Consider the following 14,894-nt stretch of genomic DNA (forward strand, 5'->3'; position numbering starts at 1 on the left):
TAGCATATTCTTGCGTCTCACAGTGCTAAATCAGTCTAAACTACAATCGTGAACACTGAAGAAATAATTCACAGTTAAAGAGTAATAAACAAATCAGCCGATAATTGCAAGTTGTAACTTGTCGCTCTCACCGACAAAATGTGAAAATGCGCTTGTATAAAGTGAACAAACAACAGAGACTATTATTTTTGGTTTGCAAAACATGGCTTTGTCCTTCGTTTGACAATATAAATAAGAAATTTGTTAAATTGTATTGGAATGAATGGATTATTTGCTTGGTTGATTCTGAATGTGGCTGAAGATCAATCGAATCAATTTGAAACTGAGTATTAAAATGATTAGCCTGACTACCATTTATGTAGCATATATTATTTTATGTTCCATAGCATTTTGTATCACGCTTCATGACCTATTTATTAATGATTTTCTAAAAATAAATATAAATATTGTTTTGTAGGAATCAAACGAATATTTAGATCCTCAGAATCATTTTTTTTATAAGAGATAATCTGGGTTTCCGATTGACTTTTGTTCCCAATAATATTAATCGGAAGATTTTTGCATTCTATTACCACATCATCTATTTTGATGTGCGAAATAATATTAAAAACTCGGTCGCATGGTCGAAACTATATCCTCTATAAAAATATAGAGTCCGACGGTTTAGAAATCACTCTTTTCATGGAAGTAATCAACATTTGATCGCAATATTAATTTTATTTTGTTTCCACATTGTTGTGGATTATGTAGTTATGATTTTACACTTCTACTTACGGAATTATTAGAACTGATGCGGTGCCTTAACGACGTTCCATTTTATATTTGGGTTTCACATTACCAAGCCGATTCGACGAACGCTAAGACACTATTTACACTACACGCGAAGGGATACGATTGTGTGTTTGAATGACAAGTGATTACAGACAAATATAAGCAGAGTTATTATTTATTCATTAGTTATATCATCTCATTTTTATTAGGACGCTTTCAAAATGAAAATATATTCATGAAATCAATCAGAAAGGACGGTACGTTAGGTGGATATTACCATTAACGTTCTATGAGTATAAGGAATGCTTTCCATTAACACAACTACTTTTGACGAAATTCTATTCCAAAGGTTCATAAATGTGTAGGTGTAGTTTCAGTAGGTAGGGGGCGAGGCGCGAGTCCCACACATTGTTCGTAAAAAGTAATTCCACACCTCAAAAAAACAACACTTACAATTATACTGTCTGAAGCGCATGTCAATAGCCAAGGTATCGTTTTCAGAAACTGAAGCGGGAAAACCTTCTAGGCGGGAATATTCACATTTTTTCTATCTAAGACGATAACTTTGTTACCGAAACGCGACACACAGTGTAATTATGAGTGTTGGTATAATGGTTCACAGTGTGTTCAGTATCTTAGTATGTATTTAAATATATCGCCAAGCCAAAAATATAACGAATTGGTCTAAACTCATACCAACTGAATAAATGTCTGATTATTTATAGATATAGTCGTTGACACAAACTCAAAATATTAAGTAATCATTGATGTCGTTTCATAAGAATCACTCAGAAGCTTCTACAAGCCACTCCTCTTCGTTCGGAATGTAAACAGCCGACGCCTCCTCCCACTAAATGATGTCACTCTGTCGGAGTTTTGTATTTCCAAGTCAATGTTATGTGCCGCATCGCATAACGTCACGTATAGTGTAAAATCAGCTTAAGTGCTTTGGCGTACTTAATTTTAATAAAAATGGAAATGCGGCTGGACGAGAAGAGGTCGCTTTATATTACAGCTACTCATTTGTAATAAATACAGCGGGTTATACCTACGATATAACTGTACGTACATACACAGAGGTTTGTAATTTGAAATAATGTCGATAATTTAGTTACTAAGTTTTTTAAATGCTCAAACCAGTCGATTAGTATTTCCATAGTTTTTACATACATTAATAATGTATACGGAGTGGCTTAATTTAAGTATAGCACATCTCCGTTGCTTTTGATGAATAGCCACAAAGTCAATATTGATGCTTATTTTTATAGGGTGTGAAAAATGAATACCAAATATCTTTGCCGTTTACATGATAATAACATCATTATGAAAAAAACAGTCCAACAATTATTTCTTCTTCATTCTTCTACAATAGATCTATCGCCTGTTTCTTCTTCGATATCTTTCCTTATCTTGGCTCTAGGCCGTCACTGCGTCTCTTTCGTGGTCGATCTCTACTCCGTGTTCCAATTGGAGATTTATCCTTCCCTATTTTTACCAGTCTATCATATGTCATTCGACTTGGTATGTTGGTTCCATTGTTTTTTTCGCTGTGAGACCCATCGTTAATTTTATCTATGTTATCTAAGTTTTCGCTTCTTTTTCGGTCTAATAGTATGTTTCCTGAGATCCGCCTGAGAAGTGTAATCTCTTTGGTCTCCCAGAGTTTCGTTTTTGATGTTTCTGGCCTTACTTCTGATGGTCATTATAGGTCTGATTATTGCTTTGTGAATTCGTGCCTTTGTTGCTTGTCTTAGGTATATGTTTCGCCATACTACGTTCTGAAGACATTCCCATAAATATATAAAATACATAGTACGTGAAATGGCGCAAGGATGAAACATAATTGTATATAAATTACCACCCAATAGAACTTATATGGCCTGAAATGTAAAATTACATAGCAAGGAACAATGTTACTTTCAAATTAAATGATGTAATAAATGTGCTTAATAGTACCGTTAATAATATAACCCCACAGACATGGATAAAATGTATTGAACATGAAATGAAAGAAGATCAGAATAATTGGAATCTTGAACTTATTGTCGAACCTGTAGTTGTGAATTTAGGCGAAGATACTATTGATGAATTTGAAGATGGAATAGACAACTCGGATTAGAATAAAAGTAACCGTACTCCCCATTTTATAGTTCAGTACGTAAAGAATAAATGTTTTTCCGCTGGAATCATTTTTCGTGGGAGAAGGTTTATTGGCGGAAAAATTTAGTACAAAACAGGTAGATTGTAGATTGTTTTGGAGAGTGATTTTGGCTTTACAGCCACTCTGCACCTATACCTGGAAGATACTTTCCTAAGTGTTAGTACTACTCCTTCAAGGTACTTAAGCCTTTTAGTGAAATGGGCAGGACATTCACAAAGTAGATGTTCTGCTGTTTTCGTGGCACGCCCATGGCGGGGAAGTGATCTTTCACATGACCGACCACCAGTTTCATGTTGTTTCTGGTTATGACTCTTTTGGATTGTGATATGCCTGTAGGATTTCTCCAGTAAGGCTCAATCTGATTCTTTAGCCATTCGTTAAGTTCGTTATTGATGTGACATCTCTTAAGGCCGCAGTAGGGTTTTGATACAAGGTATGGAGTCGTTGCCCCTTTTTTGGCAAGGCTTCACCATTTTCTGGTGTATCCTTGTGGCTTAGAAGCCACATTAGGGTTACTTCATTTTTGTTAACTAGTGCTTTTAGAATTTGTTTACTCCTACATACATATACTTCAGTCTCTGAAGACGATAACTTGGTTATCGAAATGCGCATCAGATAGTGTAATTGGGAGTGTAGGTTCCAAAAATACCAACTTATCTCCTGAAATCTTCTTCTTACAATCCAATTAATCAACTATTTGAATGAATTGAGATATTTTGTAGAAAATACTAACAACTCTGTTGAATTTGATGAAACAAAACTACTTCCTTAATTGCACATGATTAAAGCTAGGATACATACAGAACAAAAATTTATTATTGCAACTTTGATCTAACAAAATTTTAGTAACTTTCATAATTCAATTTTGTGTTGAAAATATAAAATATTCAAGGGGATTGTTCAATAGAAGCACAGTTTAAGGCTGCCGTAGATCAGATTATTATAATAATATTTGGTTAATAAAACATAGCAATAAGGGAAACTTTGTAGTATAATGAATTAATTCATTCATTCAAAATATGTTTGAATGTTAGATATAAACAACAGATTTTGAAAATAATCAAATAAAATACATAATTATGTGTTTCAAAAATATAAAAGCAAAACAAATTTTCTAGCACTTGGTATGGTTAATTTTGTTTATCTCATATTAATAACATATACTTTAAACTATGTATAGATGATTATTATTCAATTTCTTATAATTACATTGTTTCTAAAGTAAGAAACCACAAATATATTCTAAAATAAATTTCTATATGAAAGCTTATTTGGTTGTAAACCATATGTGACATCACTTTTGGATTGTTTTGGCTATATGAACAATTTCATATCAACCGAACTTCACACTGATGAATGCAACTGAAGATTAGTTATGAACAGAAATATTGGACAATAATTTATAGCAGGTAAGTGATTCCAAAATAAAGCAGACAGAAAAACATGACCGTAAATAGAATAGAAAGAAACAACATAGAGTACAATCTAATTTGAAAATCAGTGAAAATCCTTTTCTCAGAAAACATTGATTTTCGTTAGACATTAAGAAAAAACATCCAAACCAAATGGAGCAGAAAATCCAACTAAACTAATAAACCGACAATATGGAAATTATGATTATATCTATAATTTCATATTAAATATTTTAAGAAATTTTAACATATTTACAACCAAAAAATACTTTTCGATTATCTACTTATTTTAATTTTTGATAGGCTGAATAATAGCAGAAAGTATCCTGATTTTTTAATCTAGAGAATCAATTTATTAAATTTTTGTGTACGATGGTCTTTGATACGGCCGGTATTATGGTGGTATTTACATTGTTGTCAGATCTTTCCTTTTGCCGGAAAAATAATGAACTTTGTTATTTCAAATAGATCACTCTGTATATTTTTCGCTTTTCGAAATCCTTTAAAATAATACAATAAGGCGGCTATTACTGCTACAATCACAAATTTAACTATTATCAGTAAATTAGTAGAAAAGTAGAAACGAAACTGGTTCAGTTCAGAAAAACTGATTTCACTGAAAACAAATCTTTAGATGTTTGTGTCTTGTTAGAAGACATCCACACTTGAGTACTACACAAATATCCAGGGAACTTTATATTTCGCAAACATCCGTAATGAAAATTTTAGATAATAATAAATTCCATCCATACAAAATAGCGTTAGTTCAAGAGTTGTCAGATGACGATTCCGATGGACGTGGAGAGTTTGCAAACCCAATGATGGAAAAATATTACAATAAAAACGATCCAAATTTTTGAAGTAACGTCATGTTTTGCGATGAGGCCCTTTTTTGTATTAATGGAAACGTAAATCTGCAAATTGCACACCAAATATTCCGAAAAACTGAATGTATGGGCTGGAATAATAGACGACAAATTAATTGGTCCCTTTTTCATTGAGGGCAACTTACATGGTCCGGCGTATTTAGATTTATTGGAAAATAGTCGAGTTGGCTCGGATATTTCCAAATCTAAGCATTTTAAATTTCATTTAAAAAACGACAAACGACAATATTTGACTACAACAAGATGGTATCACCTCACTATGCGTGTGTGGTTAGGCAATACCTAAATAATGTGTTTCCCAGAAGATCGATTTGAAGGTGTGGTTTTATCGAATGACCCTCGCGATCACCCGACATGAATCCTTTAGACTATGAGGGTCATTTAAAAAACATCGTTTATAAAACAAAACCAATATTCTGGAGTTAAAATATAGGATTGCACAGAGTCAGAGTCAGAGCAGTCAGAGTTTGCAAAATGTATTGCAAAGTTTTAAAAATCGCATGGCTTATTATGCTGAAGTAAATGGACAACATTTTGAGCATATGCTGTAATCGCGTTTATTGTATGTTTTCTAAAATTCGTAACTTTTCTACTTCTAACATGACACAAACATTTAAAGATTTGTCTTTAGTTGGTGTAGGTTTTTTGCGCCATGATTTGGATAAATATTTTACTGCACCAGTTTCCTTAAATTTTTCATTAACATACTGACACTAAACCTTGTTACGATATTTCTATTAGCACATAAATTATTAAAGAATATTCAAATTAAACGAGTTTATTCAATCGTAGCCATCTAAATGTACAATATTTATTGTAACTTTGGTAGAGATACTGTGAATGTACCTATAACTCCGAAATTATGGCATTTGGGTATAGAGAATATTACATGAAAAATAATCAGGATTTCTAAAAACAAAAAATGTATAGGGCGATCCATTTGAAATAATAAAGTTCAATATTTTTTCGGAAAAAGGAAAGATCTGACAACAATGTAGATACCACCATAATACCGGCCGTATCACAAGACCCTTGAGCACAAATATTAATATTACCATGAAGTCCATAGACAGAAAAATAATATTTTCAGCAGTAAATTATCTCGACATCGATTGTAAAAGTTAGCAAATATCCAGAGTACCGAATATGATCAAATAACATTTACCAAAAATGTTAAACAATTAAACTACATAGCAGCATTTTACTAATTTACCAAATATTTCATCTGTTAATGGGTGAATATAAGCTATTTGAATTTCAATGGTCCAAAGACAAATTTTAAGTTAAACTTATTATATTATTGTGTCTCTATGCTTAAATAATAAAGAATATTGCCGTTTAACTGGCCCATATAGTTATTCGCGATAATTGTTCAATTTATGGTATTAATAGTTTAAAATAGTTATAAATGTACACTCCTCTGGCCTACCCATTAATGGTTATGATGATTTTATAGCGAAATACTTAAAATACGTATGCAGTTATGTTTATTTTATCAAACTACACTATACAAATATTTATGAATATAAAAAAATGTCACTTCATCTGGCGAAACTCAAAGAAGTAAAATTTGACTTAAAATCGCCAAGGTACGTTTTAACGACAAATTAACGACATTGAGAGAGACTCGGAGAGCATGTTTGTGCCAGTCGTTCGAGTATTTCCTCTGGTAAGCATTTTTTTTATATTTCATCGTTACAAAATTGTTTATTTGCTCAATGCAATGTTTATTGTGTGTGGATGTAATATATTACATGTTGAGAAAAGGCAGTGATGTTATTGTAAGTTAATTGTTATTTCGTCACTTCTCTTGCACATTTCATGCCAGAGGAAATACATGATCGCCAGAAAAGTGACGAAATTCTGTTTCGTTTAATATTTAATGTGTTAAACCTTAATTTCATTTGTTCTAGATACTCTGACATCATGATAAATGTAAAAAAAGGAAAAGAGGTTAGAAAAAAATAGCAACCAAAGAATTAAAACCGACTTGAATAAAAATGCAGAACTGAAAGAAAAAGAAAGACAGCAAAAGGAAAAAAAGGGGCGAATTAAGAGCTTACATGATATGACTGAAAGAGAACAAAGGCTATCAGAAAAATATAGAGGGAGAATACTAGAAAGCATAGAGGTAGCGTAAAGTAACAATCAACTAGAAATTATCCTGTAACACTACCTGAGTCTAATAATGAAGACCAACATCCACTTCCGCAAAACAATGTCGCTCACGCTGCAGCGATCAGATTCAGAGGAAACAACGAAATAAACTTAGAAAAAAACAAAAATATTAAACAGTTACGTCAAAAGGTACGTCACTATTATAAAAACGCATCCAAAAGCAGGATATGACTGCAAACTCAAATATGGCCGATCTTTTACAGAGCAATAGTAAAGAGATTGTGGAAGAGGTGGAGAAAAAACTATTATTTAGTGAGGTGATCCAAAATATGAATTTGACATCGAATGACAATAAAAATATAAAATAGTCAAGAAATATGAAGTATTGATCCAAATGGCTTTGCTACAGAATTAGACAAATACTGTCCCGGCATTCAAATGTTTGTGATACCCGAAGAAGGAATTGATTTTCAAAAGAAGATAATAGACCAAATATCAAACCTTTTACTGGTACAATAAAAATACATCAAGTCCGAGGAAACTATCGAAGCCGTTGTACATGAAGAGCGTCAGCTGCTTTCGTAGCAGTTTTTGTCTTCATTTCTACTTAGGCGATATTAAATACCACCAAAACCAAAAAAGATGTGTCAAATGAAATGGTTACACAAATATCTACTCATCTGAATAATTTATCTGTTCTTGTGGAATATCATATTGATAATAAAAAATATAGATCTGCTGGCGTATGTTCGTCAGATTTTGATGAAGAAGGATAAATCAGGGTTACGTTTTCAAAGATCCTCAATGACAGTTCTTGACCATATTACCAGTGACAAATATGAGTATGTAAGATAACAGAGTACTCTACAAGTTTCCAATGCCAGTTGACTCCTTTGAAAAGTCAATTGTTGATTGTTTATTAGTATTTACTATTTATTTATTTAGTAATTTAGTATATATATATATATATATATATATATATATATATATATATATATATATATATATATATATATATATATATATATATCTGAATCTTCTTGATTATAGGATCTCTTCTGTTTTAAAATTAGTTTTTTTAAATAATTTTTGAAAGATATAAAAAATTGACACTGACAATTTGGATATTTATATTGATCAATATTAAAGAAATTTATATCTACCAAGGTTTATATTTATATATTTAGTTTTACAAAAATTGTTGATTCTGTTCTTTGCAAAAAAGTGTTTATGCTGCTGTAGGTAGATATTTTTAAGTTTGTATAAATAGCCTTGAGACTGAAAGGTGTATCATTAGATAGTGTATTTTGTGAAAGAAGTTCATATTTTTGTTTTATTTAGTAAGTTTATTTAGATTAAAGTGCCTTAAATGAAGGTTTTAAGTGTTTGAATGTTTTATAATAAGAAACTATCAAATAGTACAAACTGTGAATATCATCTCATATGAATATATTAATTATTGTTTAATGCGAGTAATTGACACTTACACATTATCAAATTATTAATCTTAATAACAAGATTGCATTTAGAAAATGTAAAGATTGAATGTATCTTGTATAAAAACAAATATTCAAATACTATAATTTATATTTGATTTATTTAATATTAGTCCCCTTGTTGTCACTTCCCTGGTAATACATTTTCTTCAGGTACTTATAAAACTCAAAAAAATGCAAAATTCTTCTGACTCCTATCATTACAAATTGAAAAATAATGTTAAATAGGAAATTATAAATATTGTATGAAACAGATTACATTTCTTTCGGGACAAAAAAATCAAATAGCGTATATTGACCCTAATAATATCTCAATAAATCTCAATCTGCAATACGTTATTATGCCAAAATTATGCCTTATTAAGTACAATGCTTAATGACAACTACTAGTCCATTAATTGAGTCTCCACTATATTCAAGGAAGAATTTTAAAATAAAATCTGGAGTGCAATATGCAAAACTTCAATTCAAAACTAACCAACTCATATAGGAGTATTGACGGTAATGTACTATTTCCGCTGCTATATTTACTATACACTTGAGGTATATGGATGACATAAAAAATAACAATTGAAAAAAAATGAATGAATCAGAATAAACCAGTGATTGTCTGAATAAGTTTTAAAATCTAGTTCACAAAAAATTCAACACAACTGTTGATGATTTATTTGAAGTTGTGAAGAGTGGCTTTATCAATATCAGTTTAATCTAGAGGATTTATTAATGTGGAATAAAAAGAAGAATAAATAAGACAAAACTCTCTGTGTTACTTCGGTGAGTACAAAAGCATAGCCTGAAATTGTGGTATAAACTTTTAGTGCAACTAAGAATACATTTTAGTTTGAATAGTATTAAACACATTAAAAACTATATTTTATTTAACTATAAAGAAATTATTATATAATTTTTTTGAAATATGTTTCAAAAGTTGGAATTTCCATTACAGAAAACTTGAAAGAAATATCAATTTTATTCATATGAACAGCTGATATAAATTTTCTATCTATCATCAACAAAGTTAACCTTTAACTATGTTTAGGTTCAAGAAATTCTTCTGCAAAATTTTATTAGTGGATTTATTTTGATTTTGCTGTTAAATGAAGCTTGAAATAATTTCAAATAAAACTGCGTTAAATAAACATGCCAAGTGATTTTTTAATAAATAAACATGAACTTACCTCTTCTGCTAGTGAAACTGGGAACTGTGTGATAGGCTTGACGGCAATATCATCTATGGCAGTTTTTCGCCTATAAAGAATTAGAGTTTATTTCAAAAACTGGAAAACAATTTTATAAAATCAAAACAGTACCGTAATAATAAAAAATACTGTGGAAATAAGAGTGTTAACATTACACTTAACCTGCAAAATATGTTGTAAAAACATCTAATAACGGACGAAAAAACTAGTTTTACAAGTTAAAAAATTATTAAAACAAATATGAACCAAAACCTTGATGTATTTATTATAGATTAAAACTAATAAAAACTAACAATAACCTCAAAATTTGCATCGAGCGGTGAAAACAAAACTGTAATGGAAAACGACGATTGTGAAAAATTAATGAAATTATCGAATTGGCTTTAATAATCAAATGAAATGTTACATAATAAAAAATAAATTGGCATAGTAATAAAACTTTAATAGGTATGTAAATAAATCTACGAACAAAACAGTGAACATTATTAATTAAAAATATAGGCAACAACTTTTATGAATACAATTATGCACTACGGGTTATATATACAAGGACTTTCCATAGTTATAGGAATGGCTACTATTCCTACCAAACAGTTAAATTGAATATATATATATATATATATATATATATATATATATATATATATATATATATATATATATATATACCGGATAATATAGAATCACTCAATTACACACAGAATCATTCGGTACAAACAGCTGTTATTATGAAAAAAAGAGAAGTTGTAGCAACAGGTCTACACATTTATACTAATTCGTGTTTTGCGAGTCGTTAACGTATTCCCTTACAGGGAAGTTTCCTATTCTGTTTTGTATGTATCCATTATTGAGCTATTAACAGAATCGAATCATTGAATTCAATTAGTTAAGCTATTGTTATGTCGATGCTAGGAATTTTCACACACCTTCATATATTTGATGAATAATCTAAGTGTAGGGATTCATCGATATACTTGAATTCATTTATCAGGAAAAAATTAAGAAAATTTCCACTTATCTTTTTCATCTTTCTTTTAAAAAATTATTAAGAAATACTAACAGATGGGACCAAAAATCAAGAACGTTTAAAAGAATAAACATATATAAAAGGTCGAAAAAATAAGAAATTTATCTATCCTGTTGTTTACACTTCTTCCATTACAAATCCACGCATCTAATATTGTATTTTTTCAATAACCACCTTAAGCATGATTTTAATGTTTCCATCTTTCTTATTTAGTCTATATTTATATTTAGATTTGGTATTCCTATATTTAGTTAACACAAAGGAATATGTGTTTGTTATTTTCAACATTTAATCTTTTATTCCTCTAATCTAAGCCGTCCGTTTCAGATGACCCTGAAAGAAGGTCCCTAGGCAAAGTAAAAAATGAGCTGTAATTAACTCCAATAATTAGAAAAGTAATAATGTAATTTTAGCAGTTTCAGAACACAGTATATTCATTAAAACATGGGATGTAATCTATTGAATATTTGTACAAATATGCCATGCAAATTTCATTTAGAATAATGAAGGGTGAAATAGACAATGCCTAGTAACACATAATAATTTTATTTACTATAAGCATTAGAAAGAATAGAATAAAAACTTTGATAAATATTATCACTAATACGATATTAGTGTAAAGATATTGTTTGGTATAGAACCAGTAGCCACTTCCAATATAATAAATTCAGAACGTGTATGTCAAATTTTGAAATTTAAATTACGCATAATAGAACACGTCTACTTAAAAATATTAAAAACGCAGGTTAAACAGGTTTAAGAATTATTTTCATGTTTACCTTAATATAATAACTTTGAATGTTGGTCCTGATAGGCCCTTAATAATAGCCGATGCATTAAGGTGGCACCGACCGTGTAATACAACACCATTCACCTACGAACAAAACAATATTTAATACTAACCTGTTATTGTAACAGCTCAAGAAGAAATTCATATATTCAAACTTAAGTCATCATATTTTCTGCAACAATAACCAGCACTTCGTTGTTTGTTTTGAAAGTAAACTTGAACATGATAAAACTGACACCATAACTAGCTACATAGATAATCATTAACAAAGTTTCCGATTAATTTGCTTATCTAAATTGTGAGGTTATTTATATCCAGTGTTAGAATGAATTTCCGAATAACCGAATACCTTGAAGTATGTAATTATACGCATATCGTGTCGAAATTGAAATGGTTTGTAGAGATGTATACTACTTATTTTTTTTTGTCTCGCGACACTGATACTGCCTATCTGTCAATGATTAGGTAGGTACATGTGTAGCCGCACTACAATCCACTACTGGCTGGGAAAACCTCATCTGCTATTAAACAACGTAATGTTTTCAACTAGTAAAAATAAAACTGGAAAAATGTGCAAACCAAGATTTCTCATTCGTTATTTTTACGGTATATATCTATCTTATCAAGGTCGTCGGTGTTTTAAACATTGTTAATCTATTATCTATCAATTCATAATCATTAAAGATCTTATAATATGAGTTTGAACGAGTAGACTTGAATAAAAAAAATACGTACAGGGTGATATCAATGGGATAAAGACGTGGTTACGTGATGAATTATTGTTAGTTTGATGAAATTGAAGCCAGTAGAAAAATTGCTCTGTTATTCATTTGGAAATACTGGCTTTTGTCTTGATATTAAATTCCCAGATTCTATGTCTTAGGATTATATTAAGAGGGATGAAACTTCTATTTTTACTCCTTGTATAAATAAGTAATCCAAATGGTTTGTTGACTATGGAATATGGATAATAGAAAATGTATGATTTGTCATAATCATAAGACTGAGACAATAAGTTAATTTCATTATTACTTTCAGTGATTTGAAGTTATTTGTTTGTTTGATTAGAATAAATAGAAGCATTAGGAATACAAATGATAAAAATAATATTTCCCTTTGTATGACGGAGTTTTGTGAGACAAAATCGTTGACTAATTTTCACTCGTTTTTCAGGATATCCCAATGATGTGAAGTGGGAGTAGGACACTACTTTTTGAATCCTACAACAACTCAATCGAGTTGAAATCTGGCGGCTGTGGCCGCCAAATTATCATTTTCAGTTTCTTCCCAATTCTTTCAAATACTCTTTGCACACCTTCCAGGAAAGCTTGAGATTGTTGTCATGCTGTTAGATAAATTTTTTGCCGATCAGGCACTGGCCAGACCGTACTAGATTTTCATTTAATATTTTTTTATAGTGTTATTTTTCAAAATCCTTTCAATTTTTACCAGGTCTCCACTCACCCTTCCTCCAAAACATCCCAAAACATCACCGAGCCTTCGCTGTGTTTTACAGTCGGGATTACACATGGATCTAACATCAGTTCTTCATTTGACCTGCCCACAAACACTCCTCTGTTAGACGCAAAAACCTCAAACTTTGACACATTACTCCATAAAATTATATCTCACTCCTTCTGCTTGCTTGTTCTCTAGCCCACTGCAACCTCTTAATTTTATTCGATGTTTAAAAGAGGTTTTTCAATGTCACCCTTCCAAAAAGGCCAGCTTCTCTCAATCTCCTTTTCGCTGTAGAAAGGCAGATCCCTAGATTCATTCTGTCTGAATTTGCGAGAACGAAAACAATTCGTATACTACAGCACGGCACAGCACGATTTACGTCTCACAGAGCTAACTGGAAATAAATTACAATCATAAACACTGAATAGATACTTCACAATTGAAGAATAATAATTGAATCTTGCAAGTTTTAACTTGTTGCACCCACCAATAAAATTTAAACATGTGTTCGTATAAAGTGAGTAAATATCGGATACTATTATTTTTGGTTTATAAGACACCGTTTTGATCTTTGCTTACTAGAAAGTAATAGTTCCTATATGAACATATTTCTTTTACATTTCTGTATCTATCCAAGGTGATCCCCTAAATTTTTTTAAAAAATTGTCATTAATCTTAGCACAAGAATTTAAGAATGATTTGAATATTAAATAATAACTAAAAATGATGACAAAGTTGATTGTGAACATACAGGGTGATCCTGTCTCTAGGATAGATAGCAAACTGTATTATATTTGGGGTTTGCTCAGTAAAAAATTTTCGTTACGCCATCCATATTCAAGATAAAGGGCGTTGAAAAAAGTTTTACGATTTTGCTGCAAATACTGGCAACATTGTATTGAAATTTTATAAATTTTATACGAATATGTTTTGGACGCTGATACATCCAAGTAGAATAGAACATAATTTTTTTAATATTATATTTATTAAGCAAAATTTCAATTAAGCTTAAATATCATTTAATTTTACATCAAAAAGGTACTCTTGATAAAACTCTATACTGTGTACCGGTTTCGAAATATTTTGATTTGAAAATTATGAAGTAATAACCGATGCTGGTATGAATTAAAGATAAATGTATTAATTAAACAAAAAATCACAAGAGTAGGTATTCAAAATGTCATCCGTTTTCAGAAATACACAAGTCTATTCTTTTTTCCAATGAATCCATTAATCTTCTAAACGGTTAGGAATCAGCTATTATGATTCGATCAAACTGTGTAATGCAAGGGATTAAAATCGCATGATCGAGGAGGTCAATGAATCGGAGCTTCTGTACCTCTAACAATTCATCGATTCGGAAAATGGTTACTTTAGCGTTAAATCTTCTAATACCTGGAATAAGTGATTGCTTAAAAAAATCCAGGCACATATCACTCTCTGAGTTTGCCATGGAAAACTGTCATTCATTGATATTTATGATGTTGAGTCAATAACCTTGTTTTTTGTTAAATTGGATATTGTTAATTAAAATGTACTCAAATTTTGGATACACGGACATGTTATTAACCA

The 14,894-nt window shown here is 30.5% G+C and overlaps 1 protein-coding gene across 1 annotated transcript in view; it reads right to left on the reverse strand.

The window, feature by feature from the left end:
• LOC130894286 (uncharacterized) overlaps nucleotides 1–14,894 on the reverse strand; it is a 462,711-nt gene that overhangs the window by 81,498 nt on the left and 366,319 nt on the right. Inside the window, exons 24-25 of the mRNA XM_057801000.1 lie at nucleotides 11,851–11,945; nucleotides 10,024–10,093 (exon numbers count right to left, since the gene is read on the reverse strand). Of these exons, the coding sequence (XP_057656983.1) occupies nucleotides 10,024–10,093; nucleotides 11,851–11,945 (165 nt within the window). The remainder of the gene's footprint in view (nucleotides 1–10,023; nucleotides 10,094–11,850; nucleotides 11,946–14,894) is intronic.

Source organism: Diorhabda carinulata, chromosome 5 (genome assembly GCF_026250575.1).
Source record: "Diorhabda carinulata isolate Delta chromosome 5, icDioCari1.1, whole genome shotgun sequence".
Classification (NCBI taxonomy): domain Eukaryota; kingdom Metazoa; phylum Arthropoda; class Insecta; order Coleoptera; family Chrysomelidae; genus Diorhabda; species Diorhabda carinulata.